General features: G+C 51.4%; 1 protein-coding gene across 1 annotated transcript in view; it reads left to right on the top strand.

Moving 5' to 3' along the window:
• The window catches only part of dhx16 (DEAH (Asp-Glu-Ala-His) box polypeptide 16), a 54,687-nt gene that overhangs the window by 29,640 nt on the left and 1,429 nt on the right, over positions 1 to 23,618 (top strand). The window contains 12 exon segments of the mRNA XM_073032532.1: positions 2,508 to 2,623; positions 5,113 to 5,323; positions 5,620 to 5,718; positions 5,872 to 5,913; positions 5,915 to 6,025; positions 8,504 to 8,644; positions 9,713 to 9,875; positions 13,925 to 14,043; positions 18,070 to 18,137; positions 20,798 to 20,960; positions 21,511 to 21,672; positions 22,869 to 23,042. Of these exon segments, the coding sequence (XP_072888633.1) occupies positions 2,508 to 2,623; positions 5,113 to 5,323; positions 5,620 to 5,718; positions 5,872 to 5,913; positions 5,915 to 6,025; positions 8,504 to 8,644; positions 9,713 to 9,875; positions 13,925 to 14,043; positions 18,070 to 18,137; positions 20,798 to 20,960; positions 21,511 to 21,672; positions 22,869 to 23,042 (1,569 nt within the window).

Genomic DNA, 23,618 nt, shown 5'->3' with positions numbered 1-23,618 from the left:
GGAAAGGCTGCGTGAGAATGACAAGAAGGGGTTTGTAGTGATGGGCAGCAAGCGGGAGTAGCGACTGGCACTGTGGGTGTCATTCGGAAACAGTGACGGGTGGTCAAACAAACTGCTGGAGGACCTCAACAGGTTGAGCAGCATCTGTCACGTCCTGATGCAGGACTTTGAACCAAAACATTGACAATAGGTATGTAAAATGATGAGGCATTTTTCCAGGGTGGAAATGGCTAACATGAGGGGGTATAATTTTAAGGCGATGGGGGGAAGTATCAGAGGTAGTGTTTTTTTGTACACAGTGTGGTGGGAACATGGAACACACTGCCAGGACTGGCGCAACAGGCAGATACATTACGGACATTTAATAAAGTTTTAGATAGGCAAATGGAGGGCTCTGCTGAAGGGAAGGGTTAGAGAAGGTTAAAGGGCTGGCACAGCATTATGGGCTGAAGGACCTGTACTGTTTTGTACTGTCTATATTCTGTGTCACACCCCGCCCCCACCTTCCACAGACGTTGGTCATCTGGCTGAGTTTGTCCAGCAGATTGTCTGTTAGTCCAGATTCCAGCAGCTACCTGTGTCTCTGTAACTGCGGTTAAGGGGTGGTGATCTGAACTATATTGTTCAGTCCATGGAGGCAGGAGGTGGCTAAGAATGAAGGTTAAGAGGGGAAGCAGGGGTGGTCAAAGTGTGAAACTCAACACAGGAATGGCCGCACACTTACCGAGGGCAATTGCTCAGTGCTGAGGTCGGCAATGTTCGAGTAGCCAGAGACAGAGTCACAGAGTGATACAGCACAGAAACCGGCCCTTCAACCCAGCTGGTCCACGGCAAGCAAGGTTCCCATCTAAACCACTCTCATTTGCCATATACTCGAAACCTATCCTATCCAAGTGTCTTTTACCTGCCTCAACCACTTCCTCTGGCAGTTCATTTCATACATGGCCCATCTCTGTGTACAAACATTGCCCTTCAGGTTCCTATTAAATCTCTCCACTCTCACCCCAAATCTGTGCCTTCTAGTCCTTGATTTCCCCAAAGCTGTGAAAAAGCCTGTGTGCCTCTGTACTATCTCTGTTCCTCATGAGTTTATTCACCTCGATAAGATCACCCCTTTAACACTTCAGTGAAAATGTCCCTGTCTGCCCAATCTCTCACCATTTCTCATTCCCTTGACTCTTGATAGCATTCTCATCAATCTCTTTCAGCTGAAGGACATCCTCCTATTGCAGGGTGACCAAAAATGACGCAATATTCTGACTGAACCCTCAGTGATGTATAAACTTCAGCGCATCCTCACCAAGATTCCGCTGGCAATACATGGCGACTTCTTGTGGAGAGCTCACAAAAGCTTTCCAGCGTCCTGTACAAACTTCCAGCGTTTATACAAACCTCCAGCGTCAATACAAACCTCCAGCGCCCTGTACAAACCTCCAGCGTCCGTACAAAGCTCCAGCGTCCGTACAAAGCTCCAGCGTCCGTACAAAGCTCCAGCGTCTGTACAAACCTCCAGCACCCCGTACAAACCTCCAGCACCCGTACAAACCTCCAGCGCCCGTACAAAGCTCCAGCGTCTGTACAAAGCTCCAGCGCCCCGTACAAAGCTCCAGCGTCCGTACAAAGCTCCAGCGCCCCGTACAAAGCTCCAGCGTCCGTACAAAGCTCCAGCGTCCGTACAAAGCTCCAGCGTCCGTACAAAGCTCCAGCGTCCGTACAAAGCTCCAGCGCCCCGTACAAAGCTCCAGCGTCCCGTACAAAGCTCCAGCGCCCCGTACAAAGCTCCAGCGCCCGTACAAAGCTCCAGCGCCCCGTACAAAGCTCCAGCGTCCGTACAAAGCTCCAGCGCCCGTACAAAGCTCCAGCGTCCGTACAAAGCTCCAGCGTCCGTACAAAACTCCAGCGTCCGTACAAAGCTCCAACACCCCGTACAAAGCTCTCTGGATTCACGCCCAAGCCGCTTCGCCTAAAGTGGGCAGTTGAGTCTAGGATAAAGATAACCAATGTTGATTGAATAGACTGAATGAGATCGAGCAGCCAGCTTCTGTTTCTCACTTGAAATAACAACAAAGCGGCAGAGCGATGCAGACAGGGAATGGTGTGAGTGGGAAGGTGTGAGAGAGAGAGGAGGAAAGCATGAGTGGGAAAGTGACAGAGAGATGGAAAGGTGTGAGTGGGGAAGTGAAAGAGAGAGAGAGGTGTGAATAGGAAGGTGACAGAGGGAAAAGTGTGAATGGGGAAATGCTGGAGGGCGAAAGAAAGGTGTGAGTGGGGAAGTGACAGGGAGAGTGAGAGAGGGAAAGGTGTGAGTGGGGAAGTGACAGGGAGAGTGAGAGAGGGAAAGGTGTGAGTGGGGAAGTGACAGGGAGAGAGAGAGGGAAAGGTGTGAGTGGAGAAGTAACAGAGGGAACTGTTGTCGACGTGCCTGATGTTGCTGTGTCAGGGCTTACTGCTGAGCCCCCTGAATGAGAGTGTGAGAAGCAGGCTTGACTTGCTGTGTAACTCCGCAGGTGGGATACAGCATCCGCTTTGAGGACTGCACGTCGGAGCGCACGGTGCTGAAGTACATGACTGACGGGATGTTGCTGCGGGAATTCCTGACAGAGCCGGACCTGGCAGGGTACAGGTACGGGAGCAGTCGGCTGTGACCCTCACTGCTAGACACACCCCTGCATCCTTGTAGGTGGTGCAATTAGTAATGTGTGTCCTTCTGTCCTCACTATGTGTACTGTGTCACCCTCTGTAGTAGGTGTACGCTCTCTGTGCCAGGTAGTGTGTTAGTTACAGAGCAGAAACGGGCCCTTCCATCCTGAGCACACACTTACACTCATAAACAAGAGAACATTTGCAGATGCTGGAAATCCAAGCAACACACACAAAATGCTGGAGGAACTCTGCAGGCCAAAACCCTTTTGCAAGGTGAGGGGAGATGAGAGAGAAATGCCAGACGATAAGTGAAACTTGGTGGGGAAGGATGAAGTAAAAAGCTAGGAAGTTGATTGGTGAAAGTGACAGAAGGCCATGGGAGAAAGGGAAGGGGGGGGTGGAGGAGCACCAGAGGAAGGTGATGGGCAGGCAAGGAGATAACATGAGAGAGGGACAAGGGGGTGGAAAATGGTGAAGGGGGGGTGAGCCATTGCTAGAAGTTTGAGAAATTGATGTTCATGCCATCAGGTTGGAGGCTATGCAAACGGAATACAAAGTTTTGTTCCTTCAACCAAAGTGTGGCCTTATCCTGACAGTGGAGGAGGCCATGGATAGACATACGGGAATGGGAATGGGAAGCTGAATGGCCACTGGGAGATCCAGCTTGTTCTGGCAGATGGAGCGTAGACGCTCGGCAAAGCGGTCTCCCAGTCTACGTCGGGTCTCACCGATATACAAGAGGTCACACTGAGAGCACCGGATACAATAGATGACCCCGATAGACTCACAGGCGAAGTGTTGCCTCACCTGAAGGGTCTCTTTGGGACCCTGAATAGTAGTGAGGGAGGAGGTGTCAGGGCGGTGAAGCACTTGTTCCACTTGCAAGGATAAGTACCAAGGAGGAGTCAGTGCAGAGGGACAAATGGACAAGGGAGTCACGTAGGGAGTGAGGGAGAGGGAAAGATGTGTTTGACAACTAAGAATGGCCAGTTAGCACGTCTGTGAACTGGGAGGTGACCGGAACAGCCTGGTGGGAATCCTTCACAGCCCAGGGAGAATGTGTAAACTGCACGGACACAAACACACACACAAGTGCAGATAGACAGAGTGCCAGCCATCGGGGTCGAACCGAGCTCTCGAGCGGTGCAGTAGCGGGTCTGTCAGCTGCACCAGGTTGACGTGTTGCTGAATTTCCTGGATATCGCTGGTTCCCCTACCGCCCTGCCACGTGTGGATACTGTGAGGCAGCACAGAGAGACCCGAGTTTGACCCCGGCCTCTGGCACTGTCAGCGTGTGGAGTTTGTACCTTCTTCCTGCACCGAGGCTTTCCTGTCCCCCAGGTGCTCCAGCTTCCTCCCGATCGGCAGACGGAGTGGCCGATGTAGGTGTAGGGGAGTCGCTGGAGTTCGTCGGCAGACGGAGTGGCAGACGCTGGTGTAGGGGAGTCGCTGGAGTTCGTCGGCATCCGAGACAGATTAGATTGGTACAGAGAAATTCCTCGTTTGCATGAAGCTCACAGCGTGGTGGTAATAAAAAATATCGTTATCATAGGAAATGAATTTAACGAAAGGTGCAAAAAGAATGCAGAACAGTGAGCTGGTGTTCGTGGACCATGTCCTGGGCGGTGAGAGTCTGTAACGATGGGTGCTTGTGAAGATGTCCTTGATGTTTCAGAGGCTAGTGCCCACGATGGACTTTACAACTCTGCAGCTTTCTCCCAACCTGAGCGTTGGAATTTCCGTACCAGACGGGAGAGGCAGCCAGTCACAATGCTCGCCATGGTATTTCTGTGGAAACTGGCTCGAGTGTTTGGTGACAAACCAGATCTCCTCAGTGAAGTTTAGCTGCTGCCGAGCCGCCTTTGCGATTGCATCAGGGAGTTGGGCTGACGGTAGGGCCTCTCAGTTACTTGGTGCTGTTTCTGTAACAATTTCTTTGACCGGTCAGGGTTGTCGGCCCTGAGCTGAACCCCCGAACCGGTGGACCACTCTTAGTCTGGCCTCTACCCTTTGACCTGTTTGGCATGGGTGACCCTACCAAGAGTCAAGGCATAAGCCCCGACTCCAGCCAACATAACTGTCTGGGTCATTTATGCACAGAAGCCTCCGAACCCTATGACAAGGTTAGAACGTAGAAATCTACAGCACACTACAGGCCCTTTGGCCCACAATGCTGTGTTGACCATGTAACCTACTCTAGAGACTGCTTAGAAATTCCCTAGCATAGCCCTCTATTTTTCTAAGCTCCATGTACCTACCTGAGAGTCCCTTAAAAGACCCTATTGTGTCCGACTCCACCACCATCGCTGGCAGTGCATTCCACGCACCCACCACTCTCTATGGGAAAACTTACCTCTGACATCCACTCTGTACCTACTTCCAGGCACCTTAAACTATGCCCCCTCGTGGTCCTCTTGGAGGATAGGCCCTCTGAGATGTTGATTTAACGCTTCCTTTGTGCCCTTCCAGTGTGGTGATCATCGACGAAGCCCACGAGCGCACGCTCCACACCGACATCCTCTTTGGCCTCATCAAGGACATCGCCCGCTTCCGCCAGGACCTCAAAGTGTTGATCGCCAGCGCCACGCTCGACACCGAGAAGTTCTCCACCTTCTTCGACAATGCCCCCATCTTCCGGATCCCCGGGCGCCGGTTCCCCGTCGACATTTACTACACCAAGGTGCTGGGGCAGCGAGAGAGGGTGTGGGAGGGAGGCTGAGGAAGGGTGGGGGCAATTCTGACCAGAAGGCTCTCATGTGCACAGCCACCAAGAGAGTAAACAAACTGCAGACTTTGTATCCCTATTGTTCAAACTAAATTTATTATCACAGATTCATATTGTTGCAGGCCTTCACAGTAGGTACAAAGAAACACAATAGAATCAATTTTAAAAAACTACATACAAGGATGCTCGAACAACCGATTGCCCCCCCCCCCCCACACCCTAACTAATGCCCTCCCCCTTGCTCCCCACAGGCCCCAGAAGCGGACTACCTGGAAGCCTGTGTGGTTTCCGTCCTCCAGATCCACGTCACCCAGCCTCCGGGAGACATCCTGGTGTTCCTCACCGGGCAGGTAGGTGGGTCCTGTGGACATAAGTATGGGCAGGAGGGAGATCCTCAACATCTTTCCTCTCCCTCCCCACCTTTGCCTCCCCCCCTTGCCCTCCCTCCCTAAAGGTGCAGCTGGAGCCATTGCTGACGGGTTCTTGCTTCCCTGCCCGTACAGGAGGAGATCGAGACCACGTGCGAGATGCTACAGGAACGCTGCCCGCCGGCTGGGCTCCAAGATCGCCGAGCTGCTGGTGCTGCCCATTTACGCCAACCTGCCCTCCGACCTTCAGGCAAAGATCTTCGAGCCCACCCCACCCGGTGCCAGGAAGGTGAGAGGCCTCTTTGCTCGGCGTTTGGAGAGCGGCACCTTCCGGGGTGAAGCCTCCCTGCGCCCGAGCGTGGAGCGACGTGACTGTGCGTAGGCATGAGACTGGAAGTGTCTGGCTCTGCAACTGTCAGAGGAACTCAGCAAGTCTGGAGGGAAATGGACAGCCAATGTTTCCAAGTTAAGATCGCGTGTTGGCCATCTATTTCTCTCCTCACATGGGATACTGTTTCTCCCTCTGTAGACGCTGACTGACCTGCTGAGTTTTCCCAGTTTTTTTTAGGTTTTCGTGTCAGGTTTCCAGCATTTTGATCCTGATATTACTCTTGAGGTACCTCAGTAAATATTTTCTCTGTCAGTAATCCATATCATGGGATCGGAGCAGTCGGTCAGTGATGCTGCTGATCCGTGTTGTAAATCACACTCCTGTCTGCTCAGCTCCTTTTTCCAGAGTCCCACTTGTTTCATCGTTCTCCTCCTCTCCCTGATCGTGGGGTTTTATTTTCATTAGACGGTAACAGGCCCTTCCGGCCAAGCGGCCCAATTACACCCATCTGACCAGTTAACCTACTGACCCGTGCGGTCGGGTGGAGCACTTGCAAACTCCTCACAGACAGTGATGGGCTGTTGGCGCTAACTGCGAAGCTGCCATGCTGACAGAACAGGATCAGGTGGTCACTCCTGTTTCTACAGATTTTAAGCATTCGTTAACTGGCTTCTCATTGATCCCTTCTCACTCCGAAGGTGGTGATGGGTCCTATGTAAACGTCTTTTTTATTTGATTACCACCTTCTGGTGTCACCCACCTGGTCCACTTTAATGCCTCTATTCCTGAACTCACCCTTGACTTTGCACGTTAGCGTATTCCTCGATGCACACTGTGCACAGTGGTCCCCTCCCTCCCAATGCAGGCTCTCAACTCAAAACGCTGATAATTCCTCCCCAGTCTCCCACCCCACAGATGCTGTTCGACCCTCTCGGTTCCTCCAGCAGGTTGTGTGTTGCACCAGATTCCAGCCTCTGCAGTGCCTTGTGTCTCCTTTGCTCTGTGTGCCAGCCGTGTGTGGAGAGGGGTTTGAAACCCCTCCCATTTTCTGGCGGAGAGGGGGAGAGAGAGACAGACAGACAGACAGGCCTCTGCTGTGTGTGTGTGAAGAGACGTTTAAACCCCCCATATTCTGACAGGGAGAGAGAGATCTGCTGAGTGAGTGAGTGGGGTTTGATCCCACCACTTTCTGACCCAGAGAGAGAGTTCTGTGTGTGTGAGGTGGGGTTTGAACCCCCCCCCCACTTTCTGACTCAGAGAGAGGAAGAGGGATAGATCTCTGCTGAGTGAGTGGAGTGGGGTTTGAACCATGCACCCCTTCCAAAGTTCTGACTCAGAGCTCTACTGAGCCTCGAACACTACAGGACTGATCGGAGGGGGTTGAGTTTGCTATTGGGCCTTATACTTCCTATAAAATGAATGATGAGAGAGCAGGTGAGTGAAGAGGTGCAGCAGTGGACTTCTCCTGTGATACTAGGGTCAGGTAAGTCAAGATTAGCTTCATTTGCCTCGTGTGTCAAAACGTACAGCGAAATGCGTAGTTTGCATTAAGTCAAATCCCAGGTGTCATGCTTCCAGCGTGAACACAGCACGCCCACAACTCACTAACCCTGAACATACATCTTTAGAAAGTGGGAAACCCACAGGGTCACGGGCAGACAGCGCTGGGAATCAAACCCCTAGCCTACAGTGATAGGTTACAGTAACCACTGGGCTGCTGTGCTACCCCAAACACAACCGTGCCACCCTGTGTCAGCCCAACTCCTGCACTGAGACTTGCCGATCCAAGTGTGGAAGTGCAGTCCCGTTCGCTGATCAGAATCCACTGGTTTGTCCTGCTGGGAACTGCTGACCCTCCCACCCTTTCCACGTGCTCTGGTCAGGAGTGTTCGCCTTGCAGGGAGAGGGTGGTATATAAGAACGGGGTCCCCTCTGATGCCCCACGTAGAGAAACAGGACCTTCTACCCACACTGAACATCAGCCACCTCTTTGCACTAAAAGTAATTCTCTCTTATTCTGAGCCACACACACAAAATACTGGAGGAACTCAGCAGGTCAGGCAGCATCTATGGAGGAGTGTAAATGGTTGACATTTGAGGCCAAGGCCCTTCATCAGGACTTCCCCATTCTATTCTCCCCACATTCCCATCCGCTCACCCCTACACAGCAGTCCAGCACATCTTTGGGATGTTGGAGGGAACCGGAGCACCTAGTGGGGTGGGGAGGATATCGATCCCAGATTGTCACAGGGAGAACGTGTAAACTCCACAGGGCCGGAGGTTGGGATCGAACCCATGTCCCTGACACTGGGAGGCAGCAGCTCCACTCGATAAAGCTTTCGTCCATAAGTGTTTCACTTTCAGCCGCCGCTGTGTGACTGAGAGCAACTTGTCTCTCCGTCTACCAGCACACTTTTATTTGCACTCTCCCCGCAGGTCGTCGTGGCCACCAATATCGCAGAGACCTCCCTGACGATTGACGGGATCATCTACGTGATAGACCCCGGCTTCTGCAAGCAGAAGAGCTACAATGCCAGGACGGGGATGGAGTCCCTGATCGTCACTCCCTGCTCCAGAGTAAGTGCTGTGATCACCTTGGCCACAGGTGGTTATAGAGACTGGGAGGAAGCACATCACAAACCTGCGTATACACTTACCAAAAGGGCCTGCATTAATGTGGTGCCTTGCACCTCCAGTACAGGGCTTTTTGCCATATATGTTGATGGGCCAAATGGCCTAATTCTGATCCAGTGTAGCATGAAGTAAGCCCTTCAGCCCACAGACTCCCTGCTAACCATCAAGTTCTCATTTTAAACTAATGCCATTTTATTCTCAGATCCATTGACTCCCCCCGGGTTTCACCACCCACCCACACTGGAGGCAATTGACAGCAGCTTGTTAACCCACTGACCCACACATGGGAGGAAACCAGGGCACTTGGGGGGGGGGACCCATGTGGTCATAGGGAGAAGGAGCAAACTCGGCAGACACAAACACACACGGGTGGACACACAGGCACATACAGATTCGACACGCAGATGCTAATCCCAGTACAGAAGCTTTTCTCCTTCTGCCTGTGGAGAGACCTAATAGAGCTGAATAAAACTATGAGAGGCAAAGACAGAGCAGGCAGCCAGCACCTTTCCCCAGGTCAAAAGTTTGTAACCCGAGAGCACATACCTTCAAGGTGAAGGGGTAAGTTGAAATGAAAAAGGCAGGGTAATTTTCTTTTATTTAGCACGGTAGGTGCCCAGAATAGACAGCCGGCGGAGTGGTGGAAGCAGATATGATGGAGGTGTCCAGGAGCCTTTCAGGTAGACATACAGAATGAATGGATATGGATCGTGCAGACCAAATTCAGAATCGTGTTCAGTACAGTCATCATGGGCCAAAGGGCCTATTCCCATGTCGAATTATTGCATGTTCTGCGATAGCACATCTTTAGGTGCTGTGAGCACTGATGTTGGATTTAACTTTCCCCTCCCACCAACGTGTTTCAGAGGCCCTCAGACAGCACGTGAAAGTGCAGAGAATGAAGACATTGTGTAGGCAGGAGGGATGAGTTTGGCATTTCATTAATTGTGGGGTGAAGGATTTGTTCCTGTACTGTACCGTTACATGTTCTATGCTGCGTTTTACCTCCAGGCTTCAGCCAATCAGAGGGCAGGCAGGGCGGGCCGCGTGGCAGCCGGCAAGTGCTTCCGACTGTACACGGCCTGGGCCTTCAAGCATGAGATGGAGGAGACATCCGTCCCGGAGATACAGCGGACGAACCTGGGCAACGTGGTGCTGCTGCTGAAGAGTCTGGGTAAGGGGAGGGCTCGTGTTTACGGCAGGAGCGACATTGGGTTTTAAGCTGGGAGGTTCTCTGCCGTGCCTACAGAACTGGATTAGGCGATGGCCATAGACAGTGGAGCACAGAACCTGGCCCTTTGGCCCATCTCATCAATGCCGACCCAAGTGGGCAATCCCACTCACCCCACTAATTTTCCTTGCACCCTGTCCGTTTGCCTGCATTTGTCCCACATCCCTCTAAGCTCCTCCCTTCTCTGTACTTTTCCAAATTTTATTTAAATGTTGTTAACATATCTGCCTCAACCACTTCCTCTGGCAGTTAGTTCCATATATACTCACCACACTCTGCGAAGAAGTTACTTTTAAATCTTTCACCCTGAGGAAAACGGTTCTCCCTATCTCTGCCCCCGTGACTTTGTACACCTCAGATTAGATTTAAGTACAATTGGAGAAGCCGGCGCAAATTCCAGTTAAAACTTGGCAGATAATTTTCTTGCGTTTCCTCTTTAGCTTGTTGGCTATTATCTAAGCTGATTCAGAGTGAGTCTGCACAGTTGAGAAGATTTTAAAATACAAGTGCCTGGAAATTCAGTCCCATGCTTTGAGCGGGTTGGGGTTGGAAGTTCATTTCCCATTTTCAAATGCAATGTTGCCTCACTTGATAGATTTGGCTGGTGTGAGTCACTGACCCTCCTGCAACGCCATTGTACGTGCTGACCCGGGGTGGTCATCTGCGACAATATAGTCTCCCCATTGTCATTAAATGGAGGATTAGCCTATGCAACATCTCACTATGTTCAGGCCCTCGAGTCCTGGCAACATCCTCGTAAACTTCTCTGCACTCTTTCCAGTTGAATGATGTCTTTTCCTATAAAAGTGAGCCTCTCACCAAAGGCTTGTATAACATCTCAACTCGGTGTCCTGACTGATGATGCGCCAGAAATTTCTTCACCAGCCTATTGCTCTCAGCAAACTTGTACTCCTAGGTCCCCCTATGCCACAACACACTCCAGAGTCTGGCCAGTCACTCTGTTAGAAGGGGAGGTAATAATGAGGCAAGGAGAAGGGGTAAGAGCAGGAACATGCCCCACACCAGCTCGACCTTGTCATGGGGAGATTCAGTGTGGAAATGAGCTCATCAGCCCATCAACTTGGTGCTGACCTGTTCTCCATCAGCTAATTCCATGTTTGTTATTCTTCCCATATTCCCATCAACTCCACTGAGATACTCCGGCTCACCCACACACCCGGGGCAATTTACAACGGCTGGTTAACCCACCAAATTTGGGATGTGGGAGGAAATTGGAACACCAGGGGAAATGCACACAGCCACAGGGAGAATGCGCATCTCCACACACAGGGTGCGCTGGAGGTGGGTTCAAACACCCGCCGTGAGGCAGCACCCCCACCCGCCATGCGACAGTCCCCACCCGCCGTGAGGCAGCGCCCCCACCCGCCGTGTGGCAGTCCTCACCCGCCGTGAGGCAGCACCCCCACCCGCCGTGAGGCAGCGCCCCCACCCACCGTGAGGCAGTCCCCCCACCCGCCGTGAGGCAGCACCCCCACCCGCCGTGTGGCAGTCCTCACCCGCCGTGAGGCAGCACCCCCACCCACCATGCGACAGTCCCCCACCCCCCGTGAGACAGCACCCCCACCCGCCGTGAGGCAGCACCCCCACCCGCTGTGCCACTCTGCCACCTTTCCTTTGACATCCAACTTCACCTTTGGCTTTCACGGGCTTATTATCAAATCACAGCTGGCAATGTCCCGGTCACGGGCAGCGTTTGAGCAATGGTAACACAGAGGTGGAGGTGAGAGAATTTCAGAGCTTCGAGTGCAGAACTAATTCTCAGTCAATTCTCTACTGTCATTAATTAAAGTGAGGTTAGAAGGGAGTGTCTGCCCAGAATGTTACCTACAGAATTGCGCAAGCCACAATGATAATGGCCGAATATTTGCACAGTGATCTTGTGGTGAGAAGATTTACCAGAATCCTGCCTGGACTAGAGAGCACGCCTAGAGATTTTCTCTTTTGGAGTGAAGGAAGTTCAGAGATAACTTGATCAAGGTGTGTAAGGTGATATAATACATTGATAGAGTGTACAGCCAGCTCCTTTTCCCCATGGTAACAATGGCTAATACAAGGGGGCGTAACTTTAAGGTGATTGGAGAAACGTATAGGATGGATGTCGGAGGTTCTTTTGTAACACAGTGGGAGATGAGTGTGTGTAACGCACTGCCAGGGGTGGTGGTGAAGGCAGATACGTTAGGGTCATTTTAGAGACTTAGATAGGCACATGGATATCAATAACAACTTTGCATTACAGTCGACGTAGCTCAAAACGCTTTACAATGTGATAAAGTGCAAACAGGAAAATAAGTAACAAATAAAAATGAGAATAAAAGACGATGTCATTTTAAAGCAAGCTTAGGTAAACAGGCTTTGAGTTGTTGTTTAAAAGTGACAACTGAGTCTGCACCCTTACAGTTTTAAGTATTGAATTCCACAGTTTTAGGAGTTCAGTTCAAAAAAAGCTGACCTCCCAATTACCTTCTGAGGGAGATTGTCTAAATTTAAGGGACCGGCGGAAAAAGAACTGAGAGCTCGAGCAGGATTATAAAATAAAAGTGATTCTGTGACATTCTCCAGTCCCAGATCATTTGGAGCTGTAAAAACAAATAAGAGAACTTTAATATCAACTCTGAAAGGTACAGGAAGCCAATGCGGAGAGCTAGTACGGGAGTGGTATGTTCCCTCATCCTGGTTTTAGTTAGCAGCAGCATTCTGAATGAATTTAATTTGTCAATAGATTCCTTTGAAAGAAGAATGGTGGGCTATCTAGGAGGGAAAGGTTAGTTTGATCCTAAACTAGGTTAAAAGGCTGGCACAACATCGTGGCCTGTGTGTTGTATGTTGACATAGGAACAGGTAGTGACGCAGGACTGTGGAAAGAACATTCCTGCTCTCTGTCAAAATGATGCAGGGAGTATTTGCTTTGCTACCTAACCTGTTGCAGGAGCAGATGCAATCTTCTTGTACTGGACCACCAGTCTCTCGATGGAGCAGTTGTGATAACTGCTCTACTGAGAGAGACTATTGGTGAGGTACAGAACTGCCTGTCTCAAGCCTCTGGTGCAAATGTTGACCAACCACCTCCAATTCAGAGTTTGGGGGTGCAATTCACTAACTAACCCCCCCCCCCCCCCCCCCCCACCAAAGGCTTGGAGACGGCAGAGGGTCAACGTCCTGTCTAGTTTTAATAGCTGCACAGACGCATCCAACCATTGCTCTTACTGGGAAATTTTTACACGGCCCGTAAAGAGTGTGGCACTTTAAATGCCTTTTTTCCGTAATATGCATACTATGAACATTTAGAAGGAAAACTGAAAAATCACATGCTGTTGATTTTATTTACTAATTGAAATGTGTAGCGAAATATAGTTCAAACAGTAAAACCTTTCATGTTTCTGGCTGCGTCCAATTCCAGGTGCGCAGCAACAAAGGCAACGTGCACGGGAGCATTTCAGTTACTGCGCGACCACGCACCCGCGCAACTTAGGGAACAGTGCAGTGGGTACCGGTGGAGAGGGAGAATAATGGGCCCTGTGATGTGGAAAAGCTGCAGCCGCTCATTGGCTGCCAGGTTTCCCTAGTGTCTAGACCACGACAGAGGCAGGACGCATGTCTCTAAATACTCGTGGATACATGGGAGCGTAATAGTAGTGTCACCTATTACAATGCCACCAATGCTTGTATGTACTCTCCGTGTCTGCGTGGGTTTCCTCTGGATGATCTGGCGTACGGGTTCAGGTGAGTAGGTTGTGGGTGTTGTGTTGGTGCTGAATGCATGGAAACCCTTGCAGGCTGCCCCCAGCAAGTCATCAGTCATTGAAGCAAACGACACATTTGATGTATACGTGACAAATAAAGCTCATCTTTAACCTCTGTCTAACCTGGTCTGGCTGGAATTCCATTTGGGACAGAGGGATGTGGTTCTCTTCATTCCAGGCCGTTCTCCCGACCAGCTCCGGTTTTAACTCTCTCCACTCTCTCCCTGTAAGGAATCAACGACCTGATCCACTTTGATTTCATGGACCCACCCCCTCACGAGACGCTGGTGCTCGCCCTGGAGCAGCTGTACGCCCTGGGAGCGCTCAATCACCTCGGAGAGCTCACCAAGGTAAGATGCGCTCAGTGGGTGGGGGGTCTGCACAGCTCAATCACAGCATTACGTGATGCTCTTCCTAAATTGAACCTCCCTCCCTGCAAACTCCCCCCCGCCACCGACTGCCCTTGCCCGATTTTGCTTGCTTATCCACATGCACCTTTCAGTCCGGACCTGCCCTCCCTGCCCCTCTGCAACCGGCTGCATGCTCTGTGCTTTTAGTCCAGACCTGCCCTCCCTGCCCCTCTGTGCTTTGCCAGGCCACCTTGGGGGGAAGTTAACACTCAAACGTGTGGGTGCAGCAACAAACGGCCTGCTGGAGGAACTCAGCTGGTCCAGCAGCATCTGTGGGGAGAGAGGAGTTGTCAACGTTTCGAGTCGAAACATTGCATCATGACACTGCAGGGTTCCTCTGCAGGTTGTTGCTGCTCCAGATTCTGGTGTGTACAGTCTCTTGTGTCTCCCAGAACAAAGTTGGGTTAGACGACCATAGAGTGACACAGCTTGGAATCGGGCCCTTTGGCCCAACTGGCCCACGCCGATCAAGATACCCATCTAGCTTAATCCCATTTGCTCACGTTGAGCGGTCGCCGAGTCTGATGTAGAAGAGGCCACGTGGGGAGCTCCGCTGTACTTTGTATCTGACCCGTGCTGTCCCTGCCCTGGCATTGTGTGTATAGAGGGGGAGGCTTTACTTCGTAACTGACCCATGGAAGCACAAGGTCCACATTAAAATGTACGGGTGTCACTGGATGACGTTTTGTGGGTTACACAGAAACCTTCTACATATACCTCTTTTAAACTGCTATCGCTGCAATCTGCAGCCTGTATTTTCCCTTTAAGTAACGTTCTTTTAAACCAGCGATTTTACAAAATCCTGAAGGACTCGGCGACCTCAGCTGGTGCGGTTTGAACGGACTAAGGGACATCACCGTGCCTGGAGGAGATGCTGCAAGCTAGACAAACAGCAGGGTGTGAAGCTCCATCTACCCTGCATCTTGTTAGCAAGTTGTACGGTCTCTGGAGAACAAGACTGAGGACCAAAGGGCAAGATCGCTGTGTCGGGGGGAAATGAGAGATTGCTGCCGTCTGTATTTCACGGAGACGTGGCTGCCTCAGACATGCTGGATATGTCAGTAAAGACTTGAGGGTTTCTCAGTTCACTGGATGGACTGGACTGCTGATCCAAACAGGGCAAAAGGTGGGGTCTGTGTTTTGTGATAACTCTTCGTGGTGTCTGACGTAACAGTCGTGCCACACTCTTATTCCCCTAATCTGGAACATCTATTGATTAAGTGCCGACCATTCTACTTACTGAGAGAGTTCTCCTCGGTGATTCTGACTGCGGTTGGCGTATCGCCAGAGGCTGGTGTTAAGCAAGCACTTGAGGTATTGAGTGCAGTGATGAGCAAACAAGAAACAGCCTGCCCTGACGCCTTTCCAATCGTTCTCGGGGTCTTCAGTCAGGCTCGCGTAAAGAAATTTCTGTCCAGTTATCATCAGCATATCACCTGCAGCACCAGGGGTCCCAACACACTCGACCACCGCTATACTACCATAAGGAATGCCAACCATTTGATCCCCAGACCATAATTCGGGAAATCTGGCTGCCCTCCTCTTCCTACCTGCATACAAGCACTGACAACAAGAACAAGGCAGCAGAGGTAGGGACAGTGAGGAGGTGATTGCAGGAGCAAGAGAAACGGTTATAGGACTGCTTCAAATCGGTGGACTGGACCGTGTTCCCAGATTCACCAAATGATCTGAACAAATCACCACAGTTGTCATGGATTTTTTAAAGTCAGACGTGGATGACTGTGTCCCCAGAAAATCATTTAGACTTCCCCAAGCAGTGGTCCTGGATGAACCACGAGACCTGGAATCTGCTGTGGGCCAGGTCAGTGGTGTTCAGGTCTGTCAACCAAGCAAAGTACATATACATTGATTTCTCTGACATCCGATATTGCCCCCCCCCCCCCCCCAGCATTCCCATTTCCTTCTCTCATCTCTTCTCCATACCTGCCCATCACCTTCCTCTGGAGCTCCTCCCCTTCCCATTCTTCCATGGCCTTCTGTCCTGTTTTTCTTGTTTGGTGCTGAGACAGGCGGCGTGGGAGCTGTGTAACCTCAGATGTAGTGAGGACTAGACCTCAAGCTGTGGGCTTGCCTGGTGCCGCAGTCCAGATGAGGAGACGCCGGAGACGGTGTAGCGTGGCGTCCGTGTTCAGGCTGTGGGCTTGCCTGGTGCCGCAGTCCAGGTGAGGAGACGCCGGAGACGGTGTAGCGTGGCGTCCGTGTTCAGGCTGTGGGCTTGCCTGGTGCCGCAGTCCAGGTGCGGAGACGCCGGAGACGGTGTAGCGTGGCGTCCGTGTTCAGGCTGTGGGCTTGCCTGGTGCCGCAGTCCAGGTGAGGAGACGCCGGAGACGGTGTAGCGTGGCGTCCGTGTTCAGGCCGTGGGCTTGCCTGGTGCCGCAGTCCAGATGAGGAGACGCCGGAGACGGTGTAGTGTGGAGTCTGTGTTTAGTTGGGGTCTGGCCTTTCCCATTGGTGCTGCCCTCTAGTGTTTGATCAGTGGAACAATGGGCTGATTTGCTGCGAGCAATTTGTTGTTCAAGGTCTTGGACTATATGTACTGTATATTTCTTTAGCATGACTCTGCTGGTTTTTTTGCTCGCTATTTTGTATGTGCTGTGTACGTTTTGCACCTTGGTCCCAGAGGAACTTTGATTCATTGGTTGTATCCATGAATGGATGAATAATAATTAGACTTTATTTGATTTGAACAGCATCTCCTTCACGATCTCTATCAGCACAGGTACACCACAAGACTGTGTGCTTAGTCCCCTGCTCCATTCACTTTACACTTGTGTCTGTGAGGCTAAGCACAGCTCCAATGTCATATTTAAGTTTGCCGATGACACCACAGTCATTGGCTGAATTAAAGGTGGTGAAGAATCAGCATACAGGAGGGAGAATGAAAGTCTGGCTGAGTGATGCCACAACAAAAGCCTCTCACTCAGCGTCAGCAAGACCGAAGAGCTGTTACTGACGACAGGACGAGGAAACCGGAGGTCCATGGGCCAGTCTTCATTGGAGGATCAGCAACTTTAAATTGTCATTTCAGAGGGCCTGCCCTGGGTCCAGCACACAAGTGTCATTCCAAAGAAAGTACTTACGTTTTTTATTTGGAGGCTTGCGAAGATCCAGCTTGTCATCTATAATGTTGACAACCTACTATAGATGGAGAGTATATTGACAGGTTGCATCACAGCCTGGTATGAAGACACCAATGCCCTTGAATGGAAAGGCCTGCAAAAGTCAGTGGATATAGCCTGGTCCATCATGGATAAAGCCCTCCCCAGCACCGAGCACATCTACACAGAGAGCTGTTGGAGGACAGCAGCATCCGTCATCAGGGATCCTCACCAGTCAGGCTATGACCTCTTCTCGTTGCTGCCATCAGGTAGGAGGTACAGGAGCCTCAGGACTCACACCACCGGGTTGAGGAACAGTTATTACCCCTCTACCATCAGGCTCTTGAACCAGAGGGAATAACTTCATTCACCCCATCACTAAACTGTTCCTACAACCCATGGTCTCATTTTTAAGGACTCATCTCATGTTCTCTATATTTATGTATTTTTTAAATATTTGCACAGTTTATTTGTCCCTCTGTATTTTTTCATTGAGTTCACGGTGTTTCTTTGTATTTACTGTGAATGCTCACAAGAAAATGAATCTCAGGGTGGGTTATGGTGACATGTATGTGGTTTGATAATAAATTTACTTTGAACAAATGCAACCCCTTCAATCGGTCGTACAGCAAGCGCTTAATCATTTGGCACTCAGCAGAACCCTTGTTCCTTGAGTCAGAAGGTGGTGGGTACAAACAATCCCTCCAATACCTCCTTGCACACGTCTCCCTCTCGCCATTCCGCCCCCCCCCCCCCCCCCCGCCGCCGCCCTGTCCCTGGTTGTCATTCCCAATCCCAGGGTGTGTTCCTGCTCACTAACATTGTCCTGCTTTGCCTGTTCTTCCAGCTGGGCCGGCGGATGGCAGAACTCCCGGTGGACCCCATGCTGTCTAAGATGATCTTGGCTTCAGAGAAGTGAGTATGCCACACCAGCATGGGTTAACGCAGTTTATTCAAGTGTGGTTCCTTCTGCAGCCTCAGCACCAGCTCAACAGGCAACCACACGCAATAGGACACTGAAGGCTCTTGGACCTGAAACCTCTCTGCTCCCAACTCTACAGAGCCCGAGTGCTTTTATCTCTAATCCTTTCACCCTAAGCCTATGCCTCTAGTTCTTGTCTCACCCAACCTGGGGCTGGGGGGAGCCTGCATGCATTCACCCTGTGAATGCTGATGAATGAACCCCCCCCCCACCGTTCATCTGTCACCCCTCCCAGAGCACAGAATGCTGATGGGCTCTGCCGGCAGTGCTGTGGAAGTGGTTGCAGTCTTCAGAGCTTAGACTGTGGTCCCTGCTGTCGCCTGAGTGAGCTGTGGGCACAGTGTGAGTGAACTTCCCAATGGAGCCGTGGGCAGCACTTACCCTGCATCAGAGAGAGCCATTTGATCATGGCCTCTCACCGATCAAAGATCGGCTTTGTACTCCTGCTACGTTTACATGTATTAGGAATTGCTGAGGGGTGGTCAGGCAACTTGCAACAAAAAGCAACAGGCAGCAATGATAAAGAATTATTTTTAAAAATAAGCAGAGGTTAAAGTACGGATATGGAATAAAATGTGCATCCACGTAAGTACCAGTGTGTATTGACAATGTAAATGACTTTATGAAGAGTGGCTTAAAGGGTTTCCAGTGCAGTAACAATGTATAGAGCGAGGTGGGGAGGAGACTAGCTGGAATGGCTGCCTGCAAGAAGAAACGTTTGAGATAGCGTGGTTTTGTTTTCTGGAAGGGAGCTTTAGGAAAAGGCAGTTGGCAGGGTGAGGAGCGTGCCTGCTTCTTTGGCCTGCAGTGATGCTGGACGGCAGCCGGTGACCTTTGCTGCTGACCGGAGAGTGCGCTGTAGTTTTCTGACATCGTGAGCAGACACCGCACAGACCAGACAGTAGCGGCTGATGTGAGGATGCCCTCTACGATGGCAGTGTCGAATCACACCAGTACGTTTTGGGGAAGGTGGAAGAAGCTTTCTCGTTAATGAAGGAAGTACTGTTGTTTTATTTTTATTTATTTCGAGAGACAGTGTGAAACCGGCTCTTCTGGCCCAAGGAACCACACCACCCAGCAATCCACCGATTTAACCCGAGCATAATCACAGGACAGTTTACAATAACCATTTGTCTGTCTGTGTATTTGTTTATTTGGAGGTTAGCTAATTAATTAACCTGCTAACCGGTATGGGAGGGCACTGGAGCACCCGGAGGAAACCCACACGGTCACGGGAAGAATGTACGAACTTTCTTACAGAGGACGCTCGAAGTTGAACTCTGCGCTCTGGCGCCCCGAGCACTGAGCTCTGAGATCTGGAGCTTTGTACTAATCGCTACACCCACATGAGTGAAGGAGATAACGGTTCTGGCAGCTGCAAGTATCGGTGTCACAATGTGGATTTCACTTTTTTCAGTGACCTGCTTCTCTTTCATCTTTGTTTTACTGCCGCGAAGGTTGCCCTAACCTCCCAACACAGGAGTCCTTGCCTTCTTTTCATTTCCCCCAATTTCCTGCGTTTGGGTGCTCAGATTCACTGTCTTGTCCTTCTGTGGTGACTGCCCATCTAACGATGAGTTTCTGTTCAGTCTCCATATGTCTACGTTTAGGGGCAACTAGCTCTGAACACGATGCTGCTCTTAAAGCAACACCACTGTTCACCTAATTCCCACCATCCCTTTCAGCTTGTATGCCACTTTGATTGACCACATTTGTAATTGACCACATTACAAACTTTCCCAATGTTCATATAACTCCCAGACCTTCCTCCTCCATAAGACATAGGAGCAGAATTAGACCATTCAGCCCATCGAGTCTGCTCTGCCATTCCATCATGGCTGATCCTGGATCCCAGTCAACCCCATACACCTCCCTTCCCTCTGTATCCTTTGATGCCCTGACCGATCGGGAAGCTGCTGACTTGGGCCAAATGGCCACATCCTATGTTGAAGTGACAGCATAAACCTTCTCTGACAAACTGCTTGTCTTTCTGAAATGTTATATCCCAGTCCGTGTCTACCCTGTAGACCAGATTCCTTCCTAATTGTAATCCCGTGGTGGAATAATTAGCACTGACTGGGATGATGTGAGGTGTGTTGTCTTACAGCAGCTGTGAAATATAAAACTGAATCACTAGGGAAAGTGAAGTAGTGTATATGGGTCCATGGGCCATCCAGAAATCTGATGGCAGAGAGGAAGCTGTTCCTGAATTATTGGGTGTGGGTCTTCAGGCCCCTGTACCTGCTCCCCGATGGTAGGAACAAGAAGAGGCCATGTCCTGGATGGTGAGAGTCCTTGGAGATGGGTGGTGGTCTCTTGAGGCACCGCCCCTTGAAGATTTCCTCGATGGAGGGGAGGGGAGGGTCGTGCCCATGTGGAGCTGGCTGAGTTAACAACCCTCGGCAGCCTCTTGTGATCCTGTGCTTTGGACTAGGCTGTAAAGCAGCCAGTCAACGTGCTCTCCGCTGTACATCTGTCAGGCTCTTTGGTGACATGGAATCTCCTTAAACTCCTGACGATGTCTGTGAGTAAGAGGAGTGGGTATTGGGTGCAGACAGGTCTGCTGAAGCCCCGGCTCTCTGTGTCCCCTCAGGTATCAGTGCTCAGAGGAAATCCTGACCATTGCGGCTATGCTGTCTGTCAACAATGCCATCTTCTACCGACCCAAGGACAAGGTGGTGCACGCGGACAATGCCCGCATGAACTTCTTTCAGCCGGGAGGTGACCACCTGGTACTGCTGAACGTGTACACCCAGGTGAGGAGGAAGCCGGGGGCAAACCTCTGAACTCTGATGTACTGAGACACCACGTAAATCTGTCCACATTCGGGGAGGCCAGTGTGTACCCACCCACATCTTGGGGGAGGGGCAGTGGTGTGTAACCTGCCCACGTTTGGGGAAGTGGGGGGAGTGACGTGTAATCTGCCTGCGTTCAGAGGGAGCGGTGTGTAATCTGTCTGCCTTCAGAGGGAGCGGTGTGTAATCGGCCCGCGTTCAGACGGAGCGGCGTGTAATCGGCCCGCGTTCAGAGGGAGCGGTGTGTAATCTGTCTGCCTTCAGAGGGAGCGGTGTGTAATCGGCCCGCGTTCAGACGGAGCGGCGTGTAATCGGCCCGCGTCCAGAGGGAGCAGTGTGTAATCGGCCTGCGTTCAGAGGGAGCGGTGTGTAATCGGCCTGCGTTCAGAGGGAGTGGTGTGTAATCTGCCCACGTTTGGCGGGGGGAGGGCTGAGATTTGCTCAGATCTCACTGTACCTCTCTGCACTGAGGCTGATGATCTGACTGTTCTCTTTGCCCCCACCCCTGCAGTGGGTAGAGAGTGGATATTCCACCCAGTGGTGCTACGAGAACTTCATCCAGTTCCGCTCCATGCGCCGAGCTCGCGATGTCCGGGAACAGCTGGAGGGGCTGATGGAGAGGATCGAGGTGGAGCTCAAGTCTTCAGCTGGTGACAAGATCCTGATCCGGAAGGTGAGCTGGTGCTATTGCCCGATCCGGTGCCCAGAGTCTGTTTTAACTCTCAGGTCAGCTGTGTCCGGTTTGGCTCCCAGAGTTTAGTCCAGTCCAGTCTAGTCCAGCTCCCAGGGTTTAGTCCAGTCTAGTCCAACTCCCAGGGTTTAGTTCAGTCCAGCTCCCAGAGTTTACTCTGGCCCAATGTAGTTCTGTCTGGGTCCCAGGGTTCAGTCCAGTCCAGCGTCAGTGTGGTCCAGTCTGGCACCTAGAGTTCAGGTCCAGTCCAACATATTAATGAACGAATGGTAAGAGGCAGAATAGGTTAGTTGGCCACAGCGGAGTGTCCTAATGTGTAGGGGAGGGTAGAACATAGGAATGTGGGGGGTGGGGTGTTTCTGGGGGAGCGATGGGAATGTGGGGAGAGTGAGAGTAGGACTATTGTAAACGGGTGATTGATGGCCAGCACTGACCCGATGGGCTGAATGGCCTGCACCCCCTGCTCTGTCTCTCTGTGACTGTGAAGAACTGGGCAGTGATCGAATGCTGGGAGGCTGGAGAGAGGATCTGATAGCAGCGTTCTTCCAGTGAGCCAGAATGGCTGTGATGGGCAGAAGGGTGGCCTTGCTCTGGTGCTGTGTGTCAGATCCAGCTCAGTCCATCTGGCTGGAAGATGTTGGCTTTGTGTAACTGCCCGGAGGCTTGCGACTCGGGACGGGACAAGCTGGGAACTTCTTGTTCTCACTGGCTTTCAGAAGCTTAGGCTCAGACTCAGATTCCAGTTTATCAGCACAGACATATGTCGGGAAACCTGCTGTTTTCTAGGAAGCAGAACAGTGGAAGATATAAAAATAGCTTTAAATTACAGTAAAAGTAAATTAATATTGAGCTAGTGTTTATGAGCTCATTAGCCATTCAGAAATCTGGCGGCAGAGAGGGAAGAAACTGCTCCTACAAGGTTCAGGCTCCCGATGGTGGTAATGAGAAGAGGGAGAAGAGGGGTGTCCCCGGTGACGAGGGTCCTTAATGATGGGTACCACCTTCTTTTGAAGGTGTTCTGGACGGTGGGGAGGCTGGTGCCCATGGCCGGACCGTCTGAGTTTACAACTCTGCAGGTGTTTCTGATCCTGTGCCGGCTGGAGATGCACCCAGTCAGAATGCCGTCTGCACCTCGTCTGTCGAAGCTGTTAAAGTCCTGTGCTGTGTGTCTCCCCCAGGCGATCACCGCTGGCTTCTTCTACCACACGGCCCGGCTGACTCGCTCCGGCTACAAGACGGTGAAGCACCAGCAGTCGGTGTACGTCCACCCCAACAGCAGCCTGTTCGAGGAGCAGCCCCGTTGGCTCATCTACCACGAGCTGGTCTTCACCACCAAGGAGTTCATGAGACAGGTACTGCCCACCCCTCCGATTCGAGAGTCCGGCCCGCCAGGCGACAGCTGCAGCTCTCTCTGCCCAGAGTGTCGTGTTCCCGGTCCTCCGGCACCCAGGGGAGTGCAGAGGCAGACCACTCGTTCACACTACAGCTCACCTCCCCTCCTCTCCCTCACCCCCCTCACGTGCCAGTGGCCCGCCCTACCCTTCATCAAGATAAGCCTGTCCTCCAAATCTAACTGACCCACTACTCACCTGCCTTTGTGGCAAAGCGTGGACAATACAGCACAGGAATGGGCCCTTCTGCCCGTCAGTTTGTGCTGACCCTCCTGCCAGATTAAACTACACCTGGGCTAGTCCCCATCTCTTCATGGGCCTGGCTGAATGCTGCTGTAACATCACATTCAACATAGAACATGATGTTGCACCAACCATTTAACTTACTCCAAGGTCAATCCAACCTTCCCTCCCACAATGCCCTCCGTTTCAAAGTTCAAATTAAATTTATTATCAATGTTACATAAACATCACCGTATGCAACTCTCTGAGATTCGTTTCCTTGCGGGATACCCAACAATAGTCAATGAAAGACCG

Source organism: Hemitrygon akajei, chromosome 2 (genome assembly GCF_048418815.1).
Source record: "Hemitrygon akajei chromosome 2, sHemAka1.3, whole genome shotgun sequence".
NCBI lineage: Eukaryota > Metazoa > Chordata > Chondrichthyes > Myliobatiformes > Dasyatidae > Hemitrygon > Hemitrygon akajei.
Note: the sequence above shows the minus strand (reverse complement) of the source record. Positions and strands in the feature narration are given on the sequence as shown.